General features: G+C 41.0%; 1 protein-coding gene across 1 annotated transcript; it reads right to left on the bottom strand.

The window, feature by feature from the left end:
* Positions 1-3,782: 3,782 nt before the first annotated feature.
* Positions 3,783-5,644, bottom strand: nkx2.7 (NK2 transcription factor related 7). Its single transcript, XM_034595527.1, has 2 exons — positions 5,356-5,644; positions 3,783-4,471 (listed from the first exon to the last, which is right to left on the bottom strand). The coding sequence occupies exons 1-2, from the start codon at positions 5,642-5,644 to the stop codon at positions 3,909-3,911; spliced, it is 852 nt and encodes a 283-aa protein (XP_034451418.1). The 3' UTR covers positions 3,783-3,908.
* Between the last annotated feature and the right edge of the window lie 11,256 nt (positions 5,645-16,900).

Below are 16,900 nucleotides of genomic sequence, written 5' to 3'. Positions count from 1 at the left end.
GCGGCGACAATGTTTTCTTTAAGTCACAGATAGTTGTTGTGCCATCAATCTTCTGCTGTCTTCCCTGTCATTTCATTGTCTGGGACGACGAGCAGCGAGACTTTTTTGTCCTAACAGTGGATTTATCTGCTCGGCATCAGCGTCATATTGTGTTGAATCCCACACCTGCAGGTTTTGCGCAAGTTCGTCACCCCGTGTGTTGTGTGACATAACAAATATGTCATCAGGCTGGACAGGTAAGTTCACAGACAAAGCTTGATAATAACAATTAGTGTTCTGTCATGTTAAAGAGATGTGGGAGTCTTCGGCAAGCCAGCAGCCACTTGAAGCTACAGGGACAACCACACAATGAGCTATTTCACCAGAGATGTGGTCTGAAGAGAGGCAGATTATCCACCGTCAGCCCTTATCTTTCATGGATAGTTTCTTCTCTCAGTGAGTTCAGAATCAACAGTCTCTTATGTGGATTTCGTCAGCCGGGTGGTTGGACAGAGAAAACCCTGATCGTGGATTTACGAACCATCTCAGCTCTGTTATAAACACCAGATTATCAGAGGGACTTTTAAAAGATGTCATCACAGACTCCAAAATGACACATCCGCTTTTTTCTTTCTCTTTAAAAGTTGACGTAAGGCAGTGTACGGGATGACTGAAAATCTTTTTTTGAAATGAACCATAATGGGTCTCTCACGTCATCCTCTGTTTAAACTGACCCTCATGAACAGTGAAACAGTGTAATCAAGCATCTTTATTCTGGGATTTTGTTTTGAGTTATATCTCTCTGTCAGACCCCCCTCCTCTTTCTGCCTCTCTCAACAACAGGAAACTTGTTATTCCACATTTCTCTCAGCTCACTTTCCAACCCATTAACACCTCAATAGGCTTATTTGTTATCATCATGTTTGCAAATCTCTGGAAGACGACAGAAATCAATACACAGTTATATTTGTTCCCCAAAGAAGGAGCGTTCCTGTGGAAAACCCAGCATTCACGTTTAATGATGTTTGACCGGTCCCCGGGCTCTGCGGTGGACATCAGCCAGAGCCATTAATCTGTTGGGCCCCAAGAGAGGTGACACCTCTAGCCCCGACCTCAAGTACCTATAAACTGACCTAACATATTTTAAAACTGGCTTTTAATACCTACTGTGACTCAGCCTGGGTCTGCTGTGGCCCTTGGGATCTAAATGTCGACATCCACCCTTGTTCTGAAGGGTACAAATCTGGACGTCTGTGTGCAGCCTAAAATTTGTAACCATGCTGGTTGTGCGCGTCAACTCTATGCTCCTTGATTTAGTTTGTTGTTCAACCCTTTCCAGTCCTTTTGGTGGCGTGCTCTTGGTTTGAGGAGATCCACCGGGTCCCACATCTGTACAACCCGACTCTGAAGAAATATGTGTGTGAACTCTTGGAGATAAGTCGTAACTACGCTTGGTCATGAGTACTTGCTGACAGAAGTGGCAGTTGACAAACAACCTGGGTGCGCATTACTACCACCTACTGGAATGGAACCTGGGATCAGGTACACATGCTAGGAACACCAAACCGCTGTAGACCCTCATCTTAGTATGAATGGGACTGAGGGAATGTGCATGTGATCAGAACGAGTATGCAACTCTCAGCGGACATGGACCATTTACTGCATATCTACACTGTATCTGCCAAAACTAGACCGCTGTGGCTGGCCCCACTAGTTGTCACAGCCCGCTCCACACTCCAGCCATGATTCCTCATAATCTAGCTCAACTAGTCTCACTATTAGCTAACAGTTAACACTCTCTGAGATAATGCACATTCTTGAACCCTATCCTGACCCAAGCAAAGAGTGGATACTTGGTTCACTCGGCCTTATAAGTGCAAATTGTATTTCCTCAGGTTAAACTACTGAGGCTGTGGCTGACCCAGCTGTCTTATTAGACCACTTCATCTGAAGTCAGACAACCATCACTGTGTAATCAATGATAGCCACCACTTTGCATTAGGTATGAGCCTTTGACCTGTTTTACCAAATAAATGGTGTGAAGGTGAGAGAGCAGGCAGGTCTACAATAAAAAAGAACTGATGGTTCATCAAGTCGAACTGAAAAGGCTCGAGTGTGTCCCTGCATCCCTGAAAATATGGATTCACCAAGGAATGAACTAGTTGATTGATTAAACACCTTTAATTATTAATGGGTCAGTAACCAAGGTGAAAAGTTACATTTACATTGAATTTCAATTAAGAAGTAAAAGTCTAAATTAGAATTACAAAGGAGATAAGATCACTTACCTTTTAAAACCCGAGTAAGAGATGTAACTGCACACACACACACACACACACACAGACACACACAGACACACAAACACACACACACACAAACACACACACACGCACACAAAGGCATTATCTGATCTGTTGAAGGGTCTCTGGTCTCCTCTCTGTCTGCAGCGTCAGTCTTATCTGTGCAGAGAGGCTCCTGCAGCTCTTCTCTCCCCCTAGAGGTGTTTCTCCTCCTCAGGCCCTGTGTGCACCTCTGCCTCCGTGTCCATCAAAACTGACACACACACAAACACACACTACTTTTTGTTGTTTTGCTGTTGCTGTCAATTCATTAATTTATTATTAGGGTAAGACATCACAACTGGCTTTGTTGGATTCTGTTCTGTTGTAAGCATTTGGTGTGACAATTTTAAATCTCCACATAAATACACATTTCCACGTGAGGCTTAGGACCAGGACAATGAAGCTAAAGGAAACTGACGGACACTTTTTGCAGTGCAAGTAAATTTGGGTCTTATCAGTGGCTGATGGAGGAGTGAGTGACAGGTCAGACTGGAAGTGTTTCCAGTTTGATTGAGAGTTTGAAGGAGTTAAAGAGCCACTCTGTCTGCGGGTTTGTTTACCAAGCAAAGCTCCGGGATGGGACAGGCTCTGCAGCCTTATCAGTGGATTTGTGAATGGGACAATAATGAGCTGAGTTTGATAGAGCAGCACAGCTCAGGTCAGATGTCACTTCATCCATTAGCTGTTTGATGGCTCTCTTTGATAAAGTGCACAGAGGAAAGCTCTGTGGCCAATTAGCCACTAAAGAGTTCCTGATCAGGCATGTTGCTTTTGTTTTATTTTATTTTCACGGGGACATTATATCATCTCACTGGAAGCAATGGATTGAGGAATCTTGTTAAATTTGATATCATTTGGCAGGACAGGGTGTGTGAAATGAAACCATATGAGTCAATAAAGAAAATGATCACGATAAATGTCACATTATTATTTCTTTTAAATTTAAAGACTGATTTAGCTCCTGCATGAGTGACAGTTGTGGCTTTAAAATCTTCTATGTAAAAATCTGAGGTGGATCAATTATGTGTCATTCCTTCTCACTGAGCTTACGATACATATTGAACTGTTATTATTGCAATTAATGAAAATGATATCGCCACGATTATTTATAATGTTTCATTGCCCAGCCTTATTATTCAGTGAGATTTTATAGGACCTCTGAAAGCTTTGCATTGGTTCTTTTTAAAGTAGGAAAGGTGTAAACTTTGTGAAATTGTGAAAAACAGATGAACAAAAAAACGTGTGTTATAAGTGTTTTATAAAAGAAAAACTGAATTGAAATTAGCCAATGGAAGCAAATTATTAAATAATTTTAAATAAAACATATTTAGTTGATTTAAAGTAACTCGAACTTTTTCAAGAAACAATAAAAAAACCAACAATAAGAAATCCAATTAATAATGTATGTCTATTTACACTGTGAATTATAGCCTGTGACTGAAGAGAAACCAAAAATTGAATCTTATATCAGCTGATTTTTAATTAACCACCGACTTTTTCAAAAGGATAAACATACAGTTCCATACAAAATATACAGCAAAAAATATTTAACAGTTTCTTCCACACAGATCGTGGATGTCCCGGGGCTCACCAGCCTATCAGTCCCTGTAAAGAAGCCTGGAAGTGTCCGTGGCTGAAGGGCCCCTCGCCGGCTCCTGTTAGATCCACCAGCTGGTTGTTGGACATGTGCACAGCGCCCATGTTGGCCGCAGGAGACACGCTGTGATAACCGCAGCCGTACACGCTGCTGTTGGCAAACACTGGGTTATAATGTCCCACCGTCACATTGTAGGGGGACGAGAGCGAGCCGGCGCCGCAGAGTTTCCCGTCCCGCACCAGCACCGGCACCGCCACCCTCCTGGGCGCAGGTGGATAACCCGCCAGCTCCAGGGACTTGTCCTGCCTCTGACGCTTACACTTGTACCTGCGGTTCTGGAACCAGATCTTCACCTGGGTGGAGGTGAGCTTGAGGATGCGGGCCAGCTGCTCTCTCTCCGGGGCGGACAGGTAGCGCTGCTGCCTGAAGCGCCTCTCCAGCTCGGACACCTGCGGCTGGGAGAAGAGGACCCGCGGCTTCCTGCGCAGCCGGGATCTGCGCTGCTGCTCCGCGCTCAGGTCGCAGCCGGGAGAACTGTCCAGACCGCTCGTGTCTGCACAAAACAGGTCAATGATATTAATTTCAATAATCCATTTTTACACGTGTAAAAACATCAATTAATGGTTATTTTAGGCTAAAATAAAATAAGATAAATCTGCTGATGGAGTTTGATGATGTCATGTGTTTCTATACCAACATTTTCGTAGTAAGGTTAAAGTTAATGCCAAATCTGATGAGTTTAACTCTTTATGGCTGCAAGAGACCAGATATTTACAACTGTTTTTATTATTTTTGCAGTACACTGTATTTGTAATATATTGTACACAAATAAATCCGTACTTTGCTTCCTATTTCCTCCACTTACAAAATAAAATAAAATAGTAAGTGTAGAAAAAAGTCAAAAGGTGTAAAATTGGTTATCGTAATGTTTTCGCGACGTTGCGTTTGAAAGACGATAGATCTATCTAAATATAGAAGTGGTCATATGACGTTGTCCCACTTAAACAGACTTACAATTTGGTCTTGTCGTTAAATGGATCGATTTACGTTGAAGACAAAAATCAGCAAACAGTGCATTAAACAGCGTGCCCTTGGTTAATCACAGTAAACAAATAATAATAGTAACAACAACAATCCTATTAGTCACACTTCATTGCTCCTTCTATTCCTTACACGTGCGTAATTATGGGTGTTTGGTGTTTAAATATTACAAGTGAATGGGTCTCCCCATATTTGGTGGTTTATCTAATAATACTGATGTTTGCTTGAGCTTTCAAATTGAGAGATCTGAAGCAAAAGGAAAATGTTACAGGTCTAAGGCCGTTTTCCTCCCTGGGAGCACAAGGCCCCATTCCGCCAGGTGGCCTCCATACAAACAGCCACTGGTGTTTAAAGAGGAATAGGTTTGATGGTGATTTACAGCGTGTGTCATCTCACCCTGCTCATTTATCTCCTCCTCTGCTGCCGAGTTGTGCGCGTCGAGCTTCTCCTGCGTCCCGGGGACACACGGCTCGGACCGGCTGTCATAAAAGTCCCTGCTCCTGGAAGCAGCGAGCATGAGCTGCTGATGCTGCTGCTGCTGATGCTGCTGCTGCTGCTGCTGATGTTGCATTGGAACAACTTGGTCCGTCACCAGAAATTCGTTCTCAAAGTCCCTGTGCTGCTCCAGCCTCAGAATATCCTTGACGGAAAAGGGCGTCGAGGTCGAGGTTGAACTGGGATGCATCCCCGCAACCTTTCAGTTAGCTGCAAATTACTTTTTAAAAGAAATCCTGATTTTTACGCACTGTGCTCGAGCTGCTGGTGATGGTGACGCTGCGCCTCTTACTAACTGACTGGTGAGTGGAGGTCCCGGGCAGATAGGAATCATTCAAAGGTCCGGCTGAAGCGCAAAGGGAGAGATAGATCTGTCACCTCTCTCCAAAACACTGGCCAACACCCTGCCTGCCTGTGCGCACAGTCCTGCAGCTGCCTTTCTTCTTCTCACCTTACAGGAACTCCTCTCGTCATGTCCACCCTTCTCTGCCGGGGAGGAGGCGTAATTAACAAGTTTAATTAGGAGATAAGATCTGAGCACCATACGAACTAGACCCAGAATAAACATTTGAACGAATTTATACGTTTTAAGTTGTTGCTTTCAGTCGATTGTCTTTTTTTTTACAATCGATTCTTAACATGAGAGGAATTAAAACGTCTACATTTCTTCATGGATAAACAATGCATGTTTGCTAAAAGTGTGAATTTACATTATCAGCAATGAGTCAAACTTTTCCAGCTCATGTGAGTGTTTTAAAAGAGGTGTAGGTTAATTTATTCAGTGTAATCCATCCATCGGATGAGCCAAAGAAAAAAGCCATCAGCGCGCAGGTCTCTGGGGTGTCTGGGGGTGGTGGGTGGGTTGAGTGATCCTGCGTGATGTTGAACAGCTTTACCATCAACATTGTTTTCCAGCCACGTTATTAGTGTTCTCAGGCCACAACAAACAGTAACACTACACCTGATGTTGTGGAAGTGGAGAGGCGGCGGCGCCAGCCCGCAATGCATGACTGAGGCCGAGGCGCGCGTCCTGCGCACAGACAGGAACCAGGACAGACACGGGCTGCACTGCAGGATGTGTGGAGGCCGCGTCCGAGCACAGGGGTTCAAAGCAGAGACTCAAACTGTTGAGTGACACTCAAGAATAAAAGTTTTTTTTTTTTTTTAAGTTTGTTATTTAATTAATAAAAGGGTTAGGGTTAGGGTTACACATTAACACCCAGGATCACTAAGTTTGTCTGCATCAAGATCTCTGTCTCTCCTCTGATTTTTTTATTCAGTCATCATCACACATTGTACAAGTACAGACAATGTGAGTCTGAAAAGTCTTTACCTTTAGTGACTATATGTAAACAAACCTCCAGAAACAGACAAAGAAAAAAATATATAGAAAGAAAGTAGTTCTTTATTTAATGAATCGATCAATCATGGTAAAAGTTTGAGATTATTCCTCTGCTGGTTAGGGTTAAGAATTAGCTGTTGATTGACCGTCTTCCACACTGAACCAGTGATATGCATCTTCCTGAGAAGTTACATGCAGGTCAGTAAAAGCTGTTCTCCGGTTCAATTTGTGTAGTTTGCTGCAGGTCAGAGAAAATCAGAAAGGAGCCGAATACAATAGAAAACAGCCAGTGAACATCCACACAGTCCTGAGAAGAGTCTGTGTAGGTCAACCCTGGGATCTGGTTTTAAATTGTTGTTCAAATTTCAAGCCAGAGACAAAACCAACTCACTGCTGATGCCTCAGAAGTCACCTGTGGTTTATATATAAACCCAGATGCATGTGTCATGTAGAAATTTAACTTCAACCTGCTGCAGATTTGGCCTAAAAGAGCTTTAAGGTCTTGAGTTAAGCTTAGGGTCAAATGTTTACACCTCAAATAACTGTATTCATTAAGTTAAATTCACATAAAATCTTTTTAAGAGCTTTTGTTTGTTGTTTTGAAGCAACCTCTTCTTTTGGCTATATTAATTAGACTTGCGCAATAGAGCTGCAACTGCAAAATGCACAATAGAACGAAAACATGTTGCATCCAGCTCACGAATGTAATTAAGAAGCAGCTATAAAAACTATATCTGATGTAAAAAGACAGTGATTATTCGTACATAGTGTAAACAAATTAATTGTTGAAGTAAATCATTATCAGTAATTTATTAGTTGTGTATTCCTTAGGTCTGTTAACACTATAATGGAGTTGTATTAGTTCAGAATAGTATTTTAGCAGCAATATAGGCGTTAAACAGTTGGAATAAAAGTTACAACTAATGTTTTCCCTTGAAATTATGATTTTACTTCTATTTACTACTATTTTACTTTAGAACTGCAATATCGTTTAAAAGGATTTACAAACTGTATTGCAATAGGGGAGGGTGTCACCTATAATGATGTTAAAGTCCCGTCATAACTATAAATGTGGGCATTAATTGACACAATTTAGATTCTTTTAAAAAATTTGCAGAGTAACATTTTTAATGAATTCTTTGCTCATGGAAAATTAGAGCGAAAAAGCCTATAGTCATATGAGATATAAGATTAAAACATGCATATTCATTTTTCTCTACGTTACTGATTTCATTTTTCTCTGCGTCACTTCATTTCAGATCAGATAACTAAAGCGTTTAACTAGATTCATGCTCTTTCATTTGAAAATCCTGAATGATGTTTTCTTTGATTATTTACAATTCATGATTTTACTGGAATAGTAAACAATGCCGTCACTTTCTAAATTTATTTTCATTAATTAAATATCTTTTCGCGTTTGGTAGATTGTTGTTGCATTTGTTTTGTGTGTTCTTCAACATCTGTATTTGCTGTATCTGTTTCTGCTGTACCTGCTTCCTGCAGCTGCTGGATAAACAAAACCCTAAAACCTAACTGAAATACTCAGGATTTCTAAAGTGATAAGAAACCTGAACTTCAAAAGCAGAGGGGGAAAAAACCTCACATGTTAACTGTGAGTTGTTTGACACCTCGGGGATTTCAGGGTGTTCAGTTTGATGAGTAAATGACTTAATCACTGCGGCAGTGTTCTCCGAAGGCTCGGAGCAATGCTCTCTCTGACTCTCTGTCACTCCTTCAAATCAAAGCCTTTCCCACTGATTCCTATACGTCCCCTCTCTGTAATATAAGACGCCAGCTGAGTAGAGTTTACCACTAAATACCCCTAATTCATCATACAGCTAAATAGGAGGCTGATAGCAGCAGAAAGAGGAGATAGAGAGGGGTGAAACTCTACCCAGCTTTTCCTTTGGCCAATTAACTGAGGATACTCACAAAACATTATGTGACATTATAGACTCCCCCAGAAATATATGGGTTACATTCTCTAAATGCAATGTGGTTTATGTAGAAACCCACTGACAGTGAAACATGTCAACTGAAGATTCCTATGAAACAACTGTCATCACTTTATCACACAATCACTCTTACCCATTGAAATCAATGTTTACATTTTATTATCTGTATTTAATATTATCTATTTACTCTCACCTGCACCAGCTGCCAAACTCTAATGAAGCATCTGAGCAGATAAATGTCACATATTCATGTTTCAGCTTTTGCTTTTCTACACTTTGTTAAATCACACAATTACTGATTGTTACTTCCTCTGCCAAGGAGGTTGTCTTCTCCTCCCCTGTCAGTCTGTTTTTTGGTTAGTTCGATTGTCAGCAGGATAACGAAAAAACTAATTTCAATGATATTTGGTGACGGGTGAGAGAGAACCCATTAGCTAAGAGAGAACCCATAAAAGTTTGATGCCGATATGGACAAAGGGGAGGATCCAGGATTTTTCTTTGTAACTTTCTTCAATATTGCAAAATAGGTTTTTTTTTTTAACATTTTCACAGATTTCCCAGGGCATAATTAATGGATCTTGGTAAAAAAGGGGAACTGAAAATTTAGGGAACTGAGTGTGTGCTATTTGGTAACGCTTGATCACATTTGAATATATCCTTTATTGAACCAGGTAAACGTCTCTTTGAGATATAATCTCTTTTACAAGAGAGACAAGGGGGCAACAAAACATTGTTACAACAATGAACACAATACAAACAGACAAATGCAGCTGTCATACACTACAAACACAATCTTTTAAGAGCATCCACAGGGAAATTTAAATGTAGACATAAAATTACAACCCCAACCAAACAGTGGAAGCCGTTGGGAGAGAGACTGGCTGAATGTCACCAGCTCACATGGTGCCGCTCGACCAGGTGAGGTGAATCTACCTGAAGACCAGACTCCTCCCATCAGGACCCCGCAGAGAGAGGCCTCCTCAGGGAGGGTCGTCACGGTCATGTTTCAAGCCAGAGCCAAACTGTGGTAACATCTCATCTGAACTGTTTCTACTGTGCTTATTTGGGTTTGCTTTGGGAGACTGTTATATATGTGGTTCAAAGGAGTGACATAGACATCTTAAGATGATTTCGGTGTTATACAAACATTGACCCTTGTTTTCAGTGTCTTAATGCTTTATTTATGTAGCACACTGACATCTATAACAGAAATGTTGAGGGGTTGTTTCAAACAATGATTTTGATGAACACAATTATTGTTAAGGAAGATGCAGCAGATGAATTCTGACTTACTAAAATTACATATTTGGAATAACCACTTAATTTTGCTATGACAGATATGACTGCTATCCGTCATATGCAAGCTTTGCCTAAAGTGTGCGGTACTTGTGAGTTTGTCATTTTATTTGGACCAGTTTGTCCAGTATGTCTTGCTGGTTGTATGCGACATGTATGAAGGAACTGGTGCAACCGGCTTTTAGCCACTAGATGTCTCTGTCACATTGTTTTAAATCCACCAGCTCCAATAAGAGGAGGTTTTCATCCACGCTGGAGGACCAGAAAGAATGTCATTATTTACTGTCATTCAGTGTCTCACAGAGTTCAAGTCACAAATTACAGGACACATTGAACACATTTAATGTCTCTTAAACACGAGGAGATTCTCAGAAAAGGAAAGTGGACAAAGGCAATAGATTCTTAATCTGTTCTTTGTGTTTAAACTTGTTTCAACTTGAATATCCTGTGAGTTTCTCTTCTATGGCCCAGTCGTATGTTATGTTCCTCCATGTCCTGTCACAGAAAGATGTAGTCATGAAACGCAAGTGGAATTTGGCACAAAGGAAATCATAGGTACCAGCACTGTGTGGAACAGGGCTTCCTCCACACTGGTGAAACCTGCCTGGCTGTTATTTAAAGTTCAGTGTTGAGCTGGAGAGCTGTTAAAACAGCCGGGTGCTGCAAGAGCGAGCAACATTTGAGAGTTGGAGTGCATTTCAGCTGTAAAGTGACTGCACATGAAGCCCAATTGGCTCAATCAGTCTGATTGCTGAGGTGGTGCACATTCGGTGCACAAATAGCATGGTGTTGTGCAAAGTGAAAAAAAGATAAATGTTAGGTGACAAAATGCAGTGAACCTATAACTTACTATCCATCTGTCCACCTATATGTTTATGTGCAGCTGTGCAGTCCGGGTAAAGGTTTAGTTAATTGTATTCAGCACATCCAGAACTTAAAACTGACAAATCTAGAGATGCTCTGGCAGAAATGGAAAACGCTCTGTTTCATCTCTTCCCCCTGCCACTCCGCCGCTTCCTTCAGTAAAAATTTGATCTAATTTTCTTTCCCGTCCTTGGGTATTTCCCCATAGAAATGAAGGGATAGTGATTGCAGGGTGAGATTGGAGTGGATCTAATCTTCCACTGCTCTCAGTCATACTCCATTTCACTGCACATCTAATTTGTCACACTGCTGATGAATATGCCACAAGTTTCATGGGAAAGAGAAGGACATAATGAATATAAAACACACTGGGAGAGGGGAGAGGCAATTGCCATATACCTAACCACAGTGCATTGTTCATTTGTCCCATCAAATTGCTGACACTGTGCATGCACCATGGATACGTAGCTTTCCTCCCTCAGAATGTGATCAAGTGTTATAACAGTGACAAACAGTGGTGAGGTTTTTTTTTGCTGGCCTGCAGATTGTAGGCAGACGCTTCAGAGTCATTTCTGATCATTGAGTGGAGGGTGAGTGTTTGTGCGAGGAGTTTGTGCACCCCACGGTTAAAATGCATGCATTTATATCTCATATTTATGTGACATTGTGTGCAATTATGTGTGCACTGCAGACAGATGTATTTTACAAGCATGCACATGCATAAGGTTTGTAAAACCTTGCTGAGAAGCAGAAGGTATCATATCATTGTCTCTGAATAAAAAAAAAAACACACAAGCAGATGGTATGAATTGCATCTGCATAATGATATTCTAATTTCGTCATTATTCATTATTGCTCTGGTTGTGACTGTCAGGGTGGTGATACACTCGGCAGCAGTCCAAGCAACAGGCAACAAAGTGAATAGGCAGGGTCAAAAAATCTGTTCAAATGTTTCCTGGCAACAAGATGCCTCTGTGTGTTGAAAGCAGTAATTCCACCCTAATTGCTTTTTAAGAGCTGCCCACTACATAACTGCAGCAATGTAACCAGGCAGACAGACTCACACATGCCTGCACTGACCGTGCAGAGGAAAACTCTCTCGTTCTGTCCATCGTGCTGCTGTTAAATCCATTGATGAGTGCAGAGTGAATGTCTCTTTAAAGAGGGGGATGATAGAATCAGTGTGCAGAGCTGCTGCATCACCTATCCATGAGACTGGAGAGCCGGCTGATGAGAAAGCCCTTCAGGACTCTTCTCTAAATAGGCATGAAATTATATCTCCCTCTGACTGAGATTAGCGTCCACGGAGCCTTCCGCGTTCTGCCCCCTCTTTTCCTCAGGCTCTCACAGCAAACAGGCACTCTGCAGTTTCAGCTCGTTTGTGCTCAAGTTTAAGAAAGTTCATTTTCACCAGGAGGTGCTCGCCGCGTCCTTCATCTTCCTTCGCAGGTCCTGCAGGATTTGTCACACATGCAGAGCACTGAGGGGATGTGGTAAACCGTGTTATGTGCTGATGATTTGTGCTTAATAGAGCAGCTGCTTTATCATTTTCAGCCTGTGCATTACACAGTGAAGGTCTAAATCAGTCGTTCGACAATAGAAAGCTCAAAGAAATGGATGTCGTAAACATTTGTCAGACAAATTGGATTGTAGATTTGTATTTAATCTTACAACAGAGTCTAACTTGGGCTTTAAAAAAACATTAATGTCGCCAACTGGGCAATCGTGCATGAGGACAAGGGAAGTATCTACGGCCAGGACCTCCGTGTCCGTGGTAAATAGACACTCCGTTAAAAGTGATGATTTGAAAAAGAATGATGACCTTCACCTTTTTAGATAAAGCCTGGCTAGACAGTGACAGTGTTCGGCAAGCACTTCGTGGTTTGAGAAGCTCAGACTAGGAGGATGAGGACTGCTGACATGTCGGCTCATCACCTCCGATATCACCTCCTTCGATGTAGACTTGGGGCAGAAATGGAGCTGGTGTCGATGTTGTGGACGCCTGCTTGGAAAACGTCTTCTTTGTGAGACAAAATGTGAACGTAAATCAAACTGTGCACCAGTCGCAGCAGTCAGCTTGAGTCCACATGACACTTGTTACTCTCACATGACACACTCCTCTCACTGCAACACACACCTTGGCATTGGATATGTGTTATATTCCTGTTAAATGAATACGTATATGAAAGGGAAAGTAAGAATTACACACTGCCCTGATAACTTGAGGCGTTGGGCTTGATTTTTCATGCTGCCCCCTTTATAAAACTACATTTAAATTCATTAGATCCGTATTTTTATTTGGATCTGCACCAAATTACACACACTCATAAATATCAGTCCTCCAAACCTGTCTGATTTTTTTTCATCATCCATGAATTATTCTCTGAGAACTCCGGGGAAATGGGTTCTTTCCTGACTCATACTGCATCATTTTACATGTTTTCATGGTAATCCGTCCAGTAGTGTTTGCATAATCCTGCTAATAAACCAAACAGACTAACAATGGATATGAAAACATAAGCTTCTTGGTGAACATAGTTATCAATAATCACTAATAGAATGTAGCTGGTCCCCAATCAACTTGGGTCAAAGGTCGATGATCAGGGTTGGAATGGCACTTTGCGTTAAGAGTGTTTTTTGGTTGCTAATTATCTGGTTGAGAATAATCCAAACTTGCCATCCTGCTTTTTTTATTGAGTTGTGGAATTGAAGCCGAAACCGAAACAGATGCATTTCTCCCAAAGAAAAGAAAATCTGGTGCCAAGTGTCTGGTATGATGGCAGCACCGAGGACTGTGTCTCTGCTGCCAGTTTTTATGTTGCTGAGGAAATTAGAAATGGTTACAGCCCTGGATACTATTTTGTGGAGTCATGGTTGACACATTTATTGTCGATTTTGTGGTCTGGTTTAAGGGGCTGGTGATAAAGCGAAACCAGAAAATCCAGCCGGGGAGTTTCAGAGAACAATCTCCATGTCTTGCTCAACAGGTCATGGCAGTTTACTACTTCTATGTTTATGTGTTGTGTGGTTTTTGAGGAGACCTATGAGCATGTTCTCAAACATTTCATTTTGGGGAGTGGGGTTGTGTTTGTGCTGCCATTGCAGTGACCCATAGAGTCGGAGCATAAATGCATCTTTAAGTTTATTTACCAGCAGGGGAAAGAAAAACTTTACTCGGCTTACATCTGCTTTTATTAAACCCCACACTGTGGGGTTTGCTAAGAACTAAAGTCATGAAGTCAGAGCCAATTTCATTTATTATTTTAATGGGCGTTATCCAGAAACATCCATCCCGTACATATGGGCTATAGGGGCTGACTTAACCTGGTATGTTCAGGAGGCTGGTCTCGCCTTCTGGGCTCCACAAACTGGATCAATGAGATAAATGGGTGATAAGGCTGTTATCACTGTCAGGGCTCTGCAGCTGGGGGCAGCATGGTGCGGTCACTGGTTCAAATCCCTGTCTTTCTGTCTGGAGTTTTATGTTCATGCTATGTAAGCGTGGGATTTCTCCAGGAACTCTGGTATCTTCCCACCGTCCAAATACATGCAGACTGGTGTAAGGTTGAGTGGAGACTCTAAGCTGACTGAAGGTGTGAGTGTGAGGGTGGATGGATGTTTGCCTTTGTTGTTGACCCTGCGATGGACTGGTGACCTGTCCAGGTTATACCCTGCCTCTCACCCAATGTCAGCTGATTGGCTCCAGCTCCCCACACAACCCCCAATAGGTTAAGTGGTGTAGGTTCTGGATGAATGGCTCCACATCTGTCATTACCCTTTGTCAGACTGACAAGCTACCTCAATATACTCTATTAAAAATTATTAATAAAATGTCTTTTAACTAGACGTTTATTTTATTGCTTTATTCTGGTTATTGTCTGTAAAGCTTTTTCAGGGCTATGTAAGTGATGCATACATATACAAAGTTTATTATTATTATAATGATTTGATCTGATAACAGTCATATCAGGTAGCTTAGAACAACTGACGTAGAAGAATGACAAAGTATCGAAGGACTTTAAATTGTTCAGTTTTGATGTGAATCTGTGAGGACGGATCTAAATGAGTGAAAGAAGAGCAAAGCAACGTATGTGATACCATATGCCAGATATGATAAATATTTTATTTCTGATCAGCAAAAGACACACATTTGATGCATTTGTATCTTTCATGACTTTTCAGTACAGAGGAAAAACCCAAACATATACACAGTATGGGTATATATGTATATGGGTATATTCTAAAGTGCAAGTGATTCACAAGGGTCAATCATGCGTTACATAGCATCTGAACTTCAGTAAATCTCCTCAAATCCTTGATAACTTTTTGAATTCAATAGTAAAATAACTGTCACTTATATATATATATATTTATATATATTTATATATATATATGAATACAAAATAAACTTTACTAGTCACTGAAGCTTTTTGAATTTTGTTTTAAGCACAACAACATTTATCAATCTATTTCAAGTCTTGAGAGGAAAAGAGTACCATGAAGTGCCAGAAGTGAGGGAGTCTTTAGTCTCTAGTGTTGACAGGAGAAACAGTTTCACAAAAGTCACCATGGGTCATTTGAACAATACTGCAGTACCACCTTAAGCACCCTATAGTTGAATTTAAAAAACGAAAACAGAAAGAAAGCGAAAGCCTTATTACTTCTCTCACTGTTGTTTTTTTAGTTTTTTTTTTTAACCAATAGCCTTCATGGGTCACCTAACCTTGGGCGTGTTCTAGTCAAAGCAGACATTCAGTGTACAGGTACATTCTCTGAAATTACCATTACATTTGACGGTGAGGAAACAGTCAATTTGCCCTTGCCAAATATATTTGACACGAGGAATGTTCATCGAAAATAAATATGAGGACATGGATCGACATTTAGAAAATGCTGAAATGCAAACGAGCGGGCGATGCTGAGCTCACTGTGTGTTGTGACGGGTCAGAGTGTGGCCACAGTGGACGGGCATCTGGACAGCATCATACAGGGAAGTAAGAGTTTAGCAGCAGCTGTTGGGTTTTGGATTTACCCATGGACAACAGAGATACAGACATATGTATCATTAGTACATGAAGAAGCCCCGACCCTTCAGGATGCAACTTATTCTGACTGCTTTTCCATTCACCGGCTAAATAAAACATGTTGCACGTGTGCAGAATGTTTCAATGCCCTTTATAGTGGTTAAGATGCAAAGTGCATATTAAACATAAAAATAGTAAGCTAGGATATACTACAGTGTGACTATAGCTCTTCCCAAAGTGATTCCTTCACAACTGCCTTTCGCACCAAATGACACAAAAGAAAAAAAAAAGATCAGATTCACAGAACAAAAGCAAACACCACTTTACAAAAAACTAAAAAACTAAAATCCACAGGAACAGAGAGCGATACAGAGGAGCGACGTCTGCACACTGTGCGTGCAGGACATGTGCTGCTGCTTTACTCACACAGCATCAGCTGGCACTGAATGAAATAAAGGTCAATTTATGTGTTGCTGTGAATCCGTTCGAGATTATTGCATAGTTTGGAAATCTTAAAGATAGCTGTTAAATTGACACAAAAAAAATGAAACATCTCCTTTTCTGGTTTGTGCTTCACTATAATCATCAATCCAATATAAAATAATAATATAACAATATATAGATTCACTTTTTTTCCCCATAAACAGGACCGGATTCAGTTCTTTTCATGAAGTCAAAATAAAAGCTGTATTGGAAATAATAATATGCTCAATAATTCTTTATAATTTAGTTATAAAGCAAACTGTAGGATGGTCAGTTTGCAAAGGGAATTTTCGAAATCAAGCTGCTTGATAGTGAACTGAACTCAGCCCTGGTGCCAAGTTAATCTCTATATTGTATTTTCACTGTGCACAAAGATTTGCAATTTACTGCAAAACAGAAATGTACGCCATCAATTATCTAAAAGTATCTGTTACCAAACCCCCATCTGTCCACCAGGTTTAGATAAAGCAAACACCAGCATG

Source organism: Hippoglossus hippoglossus, chromosome 9, assembly GCF_009819705.1.
Source record: "Hippoglossus hippoglossus isolate fHipHip1 chromosome 9, fHipHip1.pri, whole genome shotgun sequence".
NCBI classification, from domain to species: domain Eukaryota; kingdom Metazoa; phylum Chordata; class Actinopteri; order Pleuronectiformes; family Pleuronectidae; genus Hippoglossus; species Hippoglossus hippoglossus.
The sequence above is the reverse complement of the archived record's forward strand: the minus strand, read 5'-3'. Positions and strand labels throughout refer to the sequence as shown.

What these genes read in the sequence shown, in the direction of transcription:
- nkx2.7 (XM_034595527.1), bottom strand. Translation starts at nt 5,644, where the DNA reads ATGCATCCCAGTTCAACCTCGACCTCGACGCCCTTTTCCGTCAAGGAT. An exon ending in GGAGGAGATAAATGAGCAGG is followed by an intron (nt 4,472 to 5,355) that starts GTGAGATGACAC and finishes TGTTTTGTGCAG; the next exon opens with ACACGAGCGGTCTGGACAGT.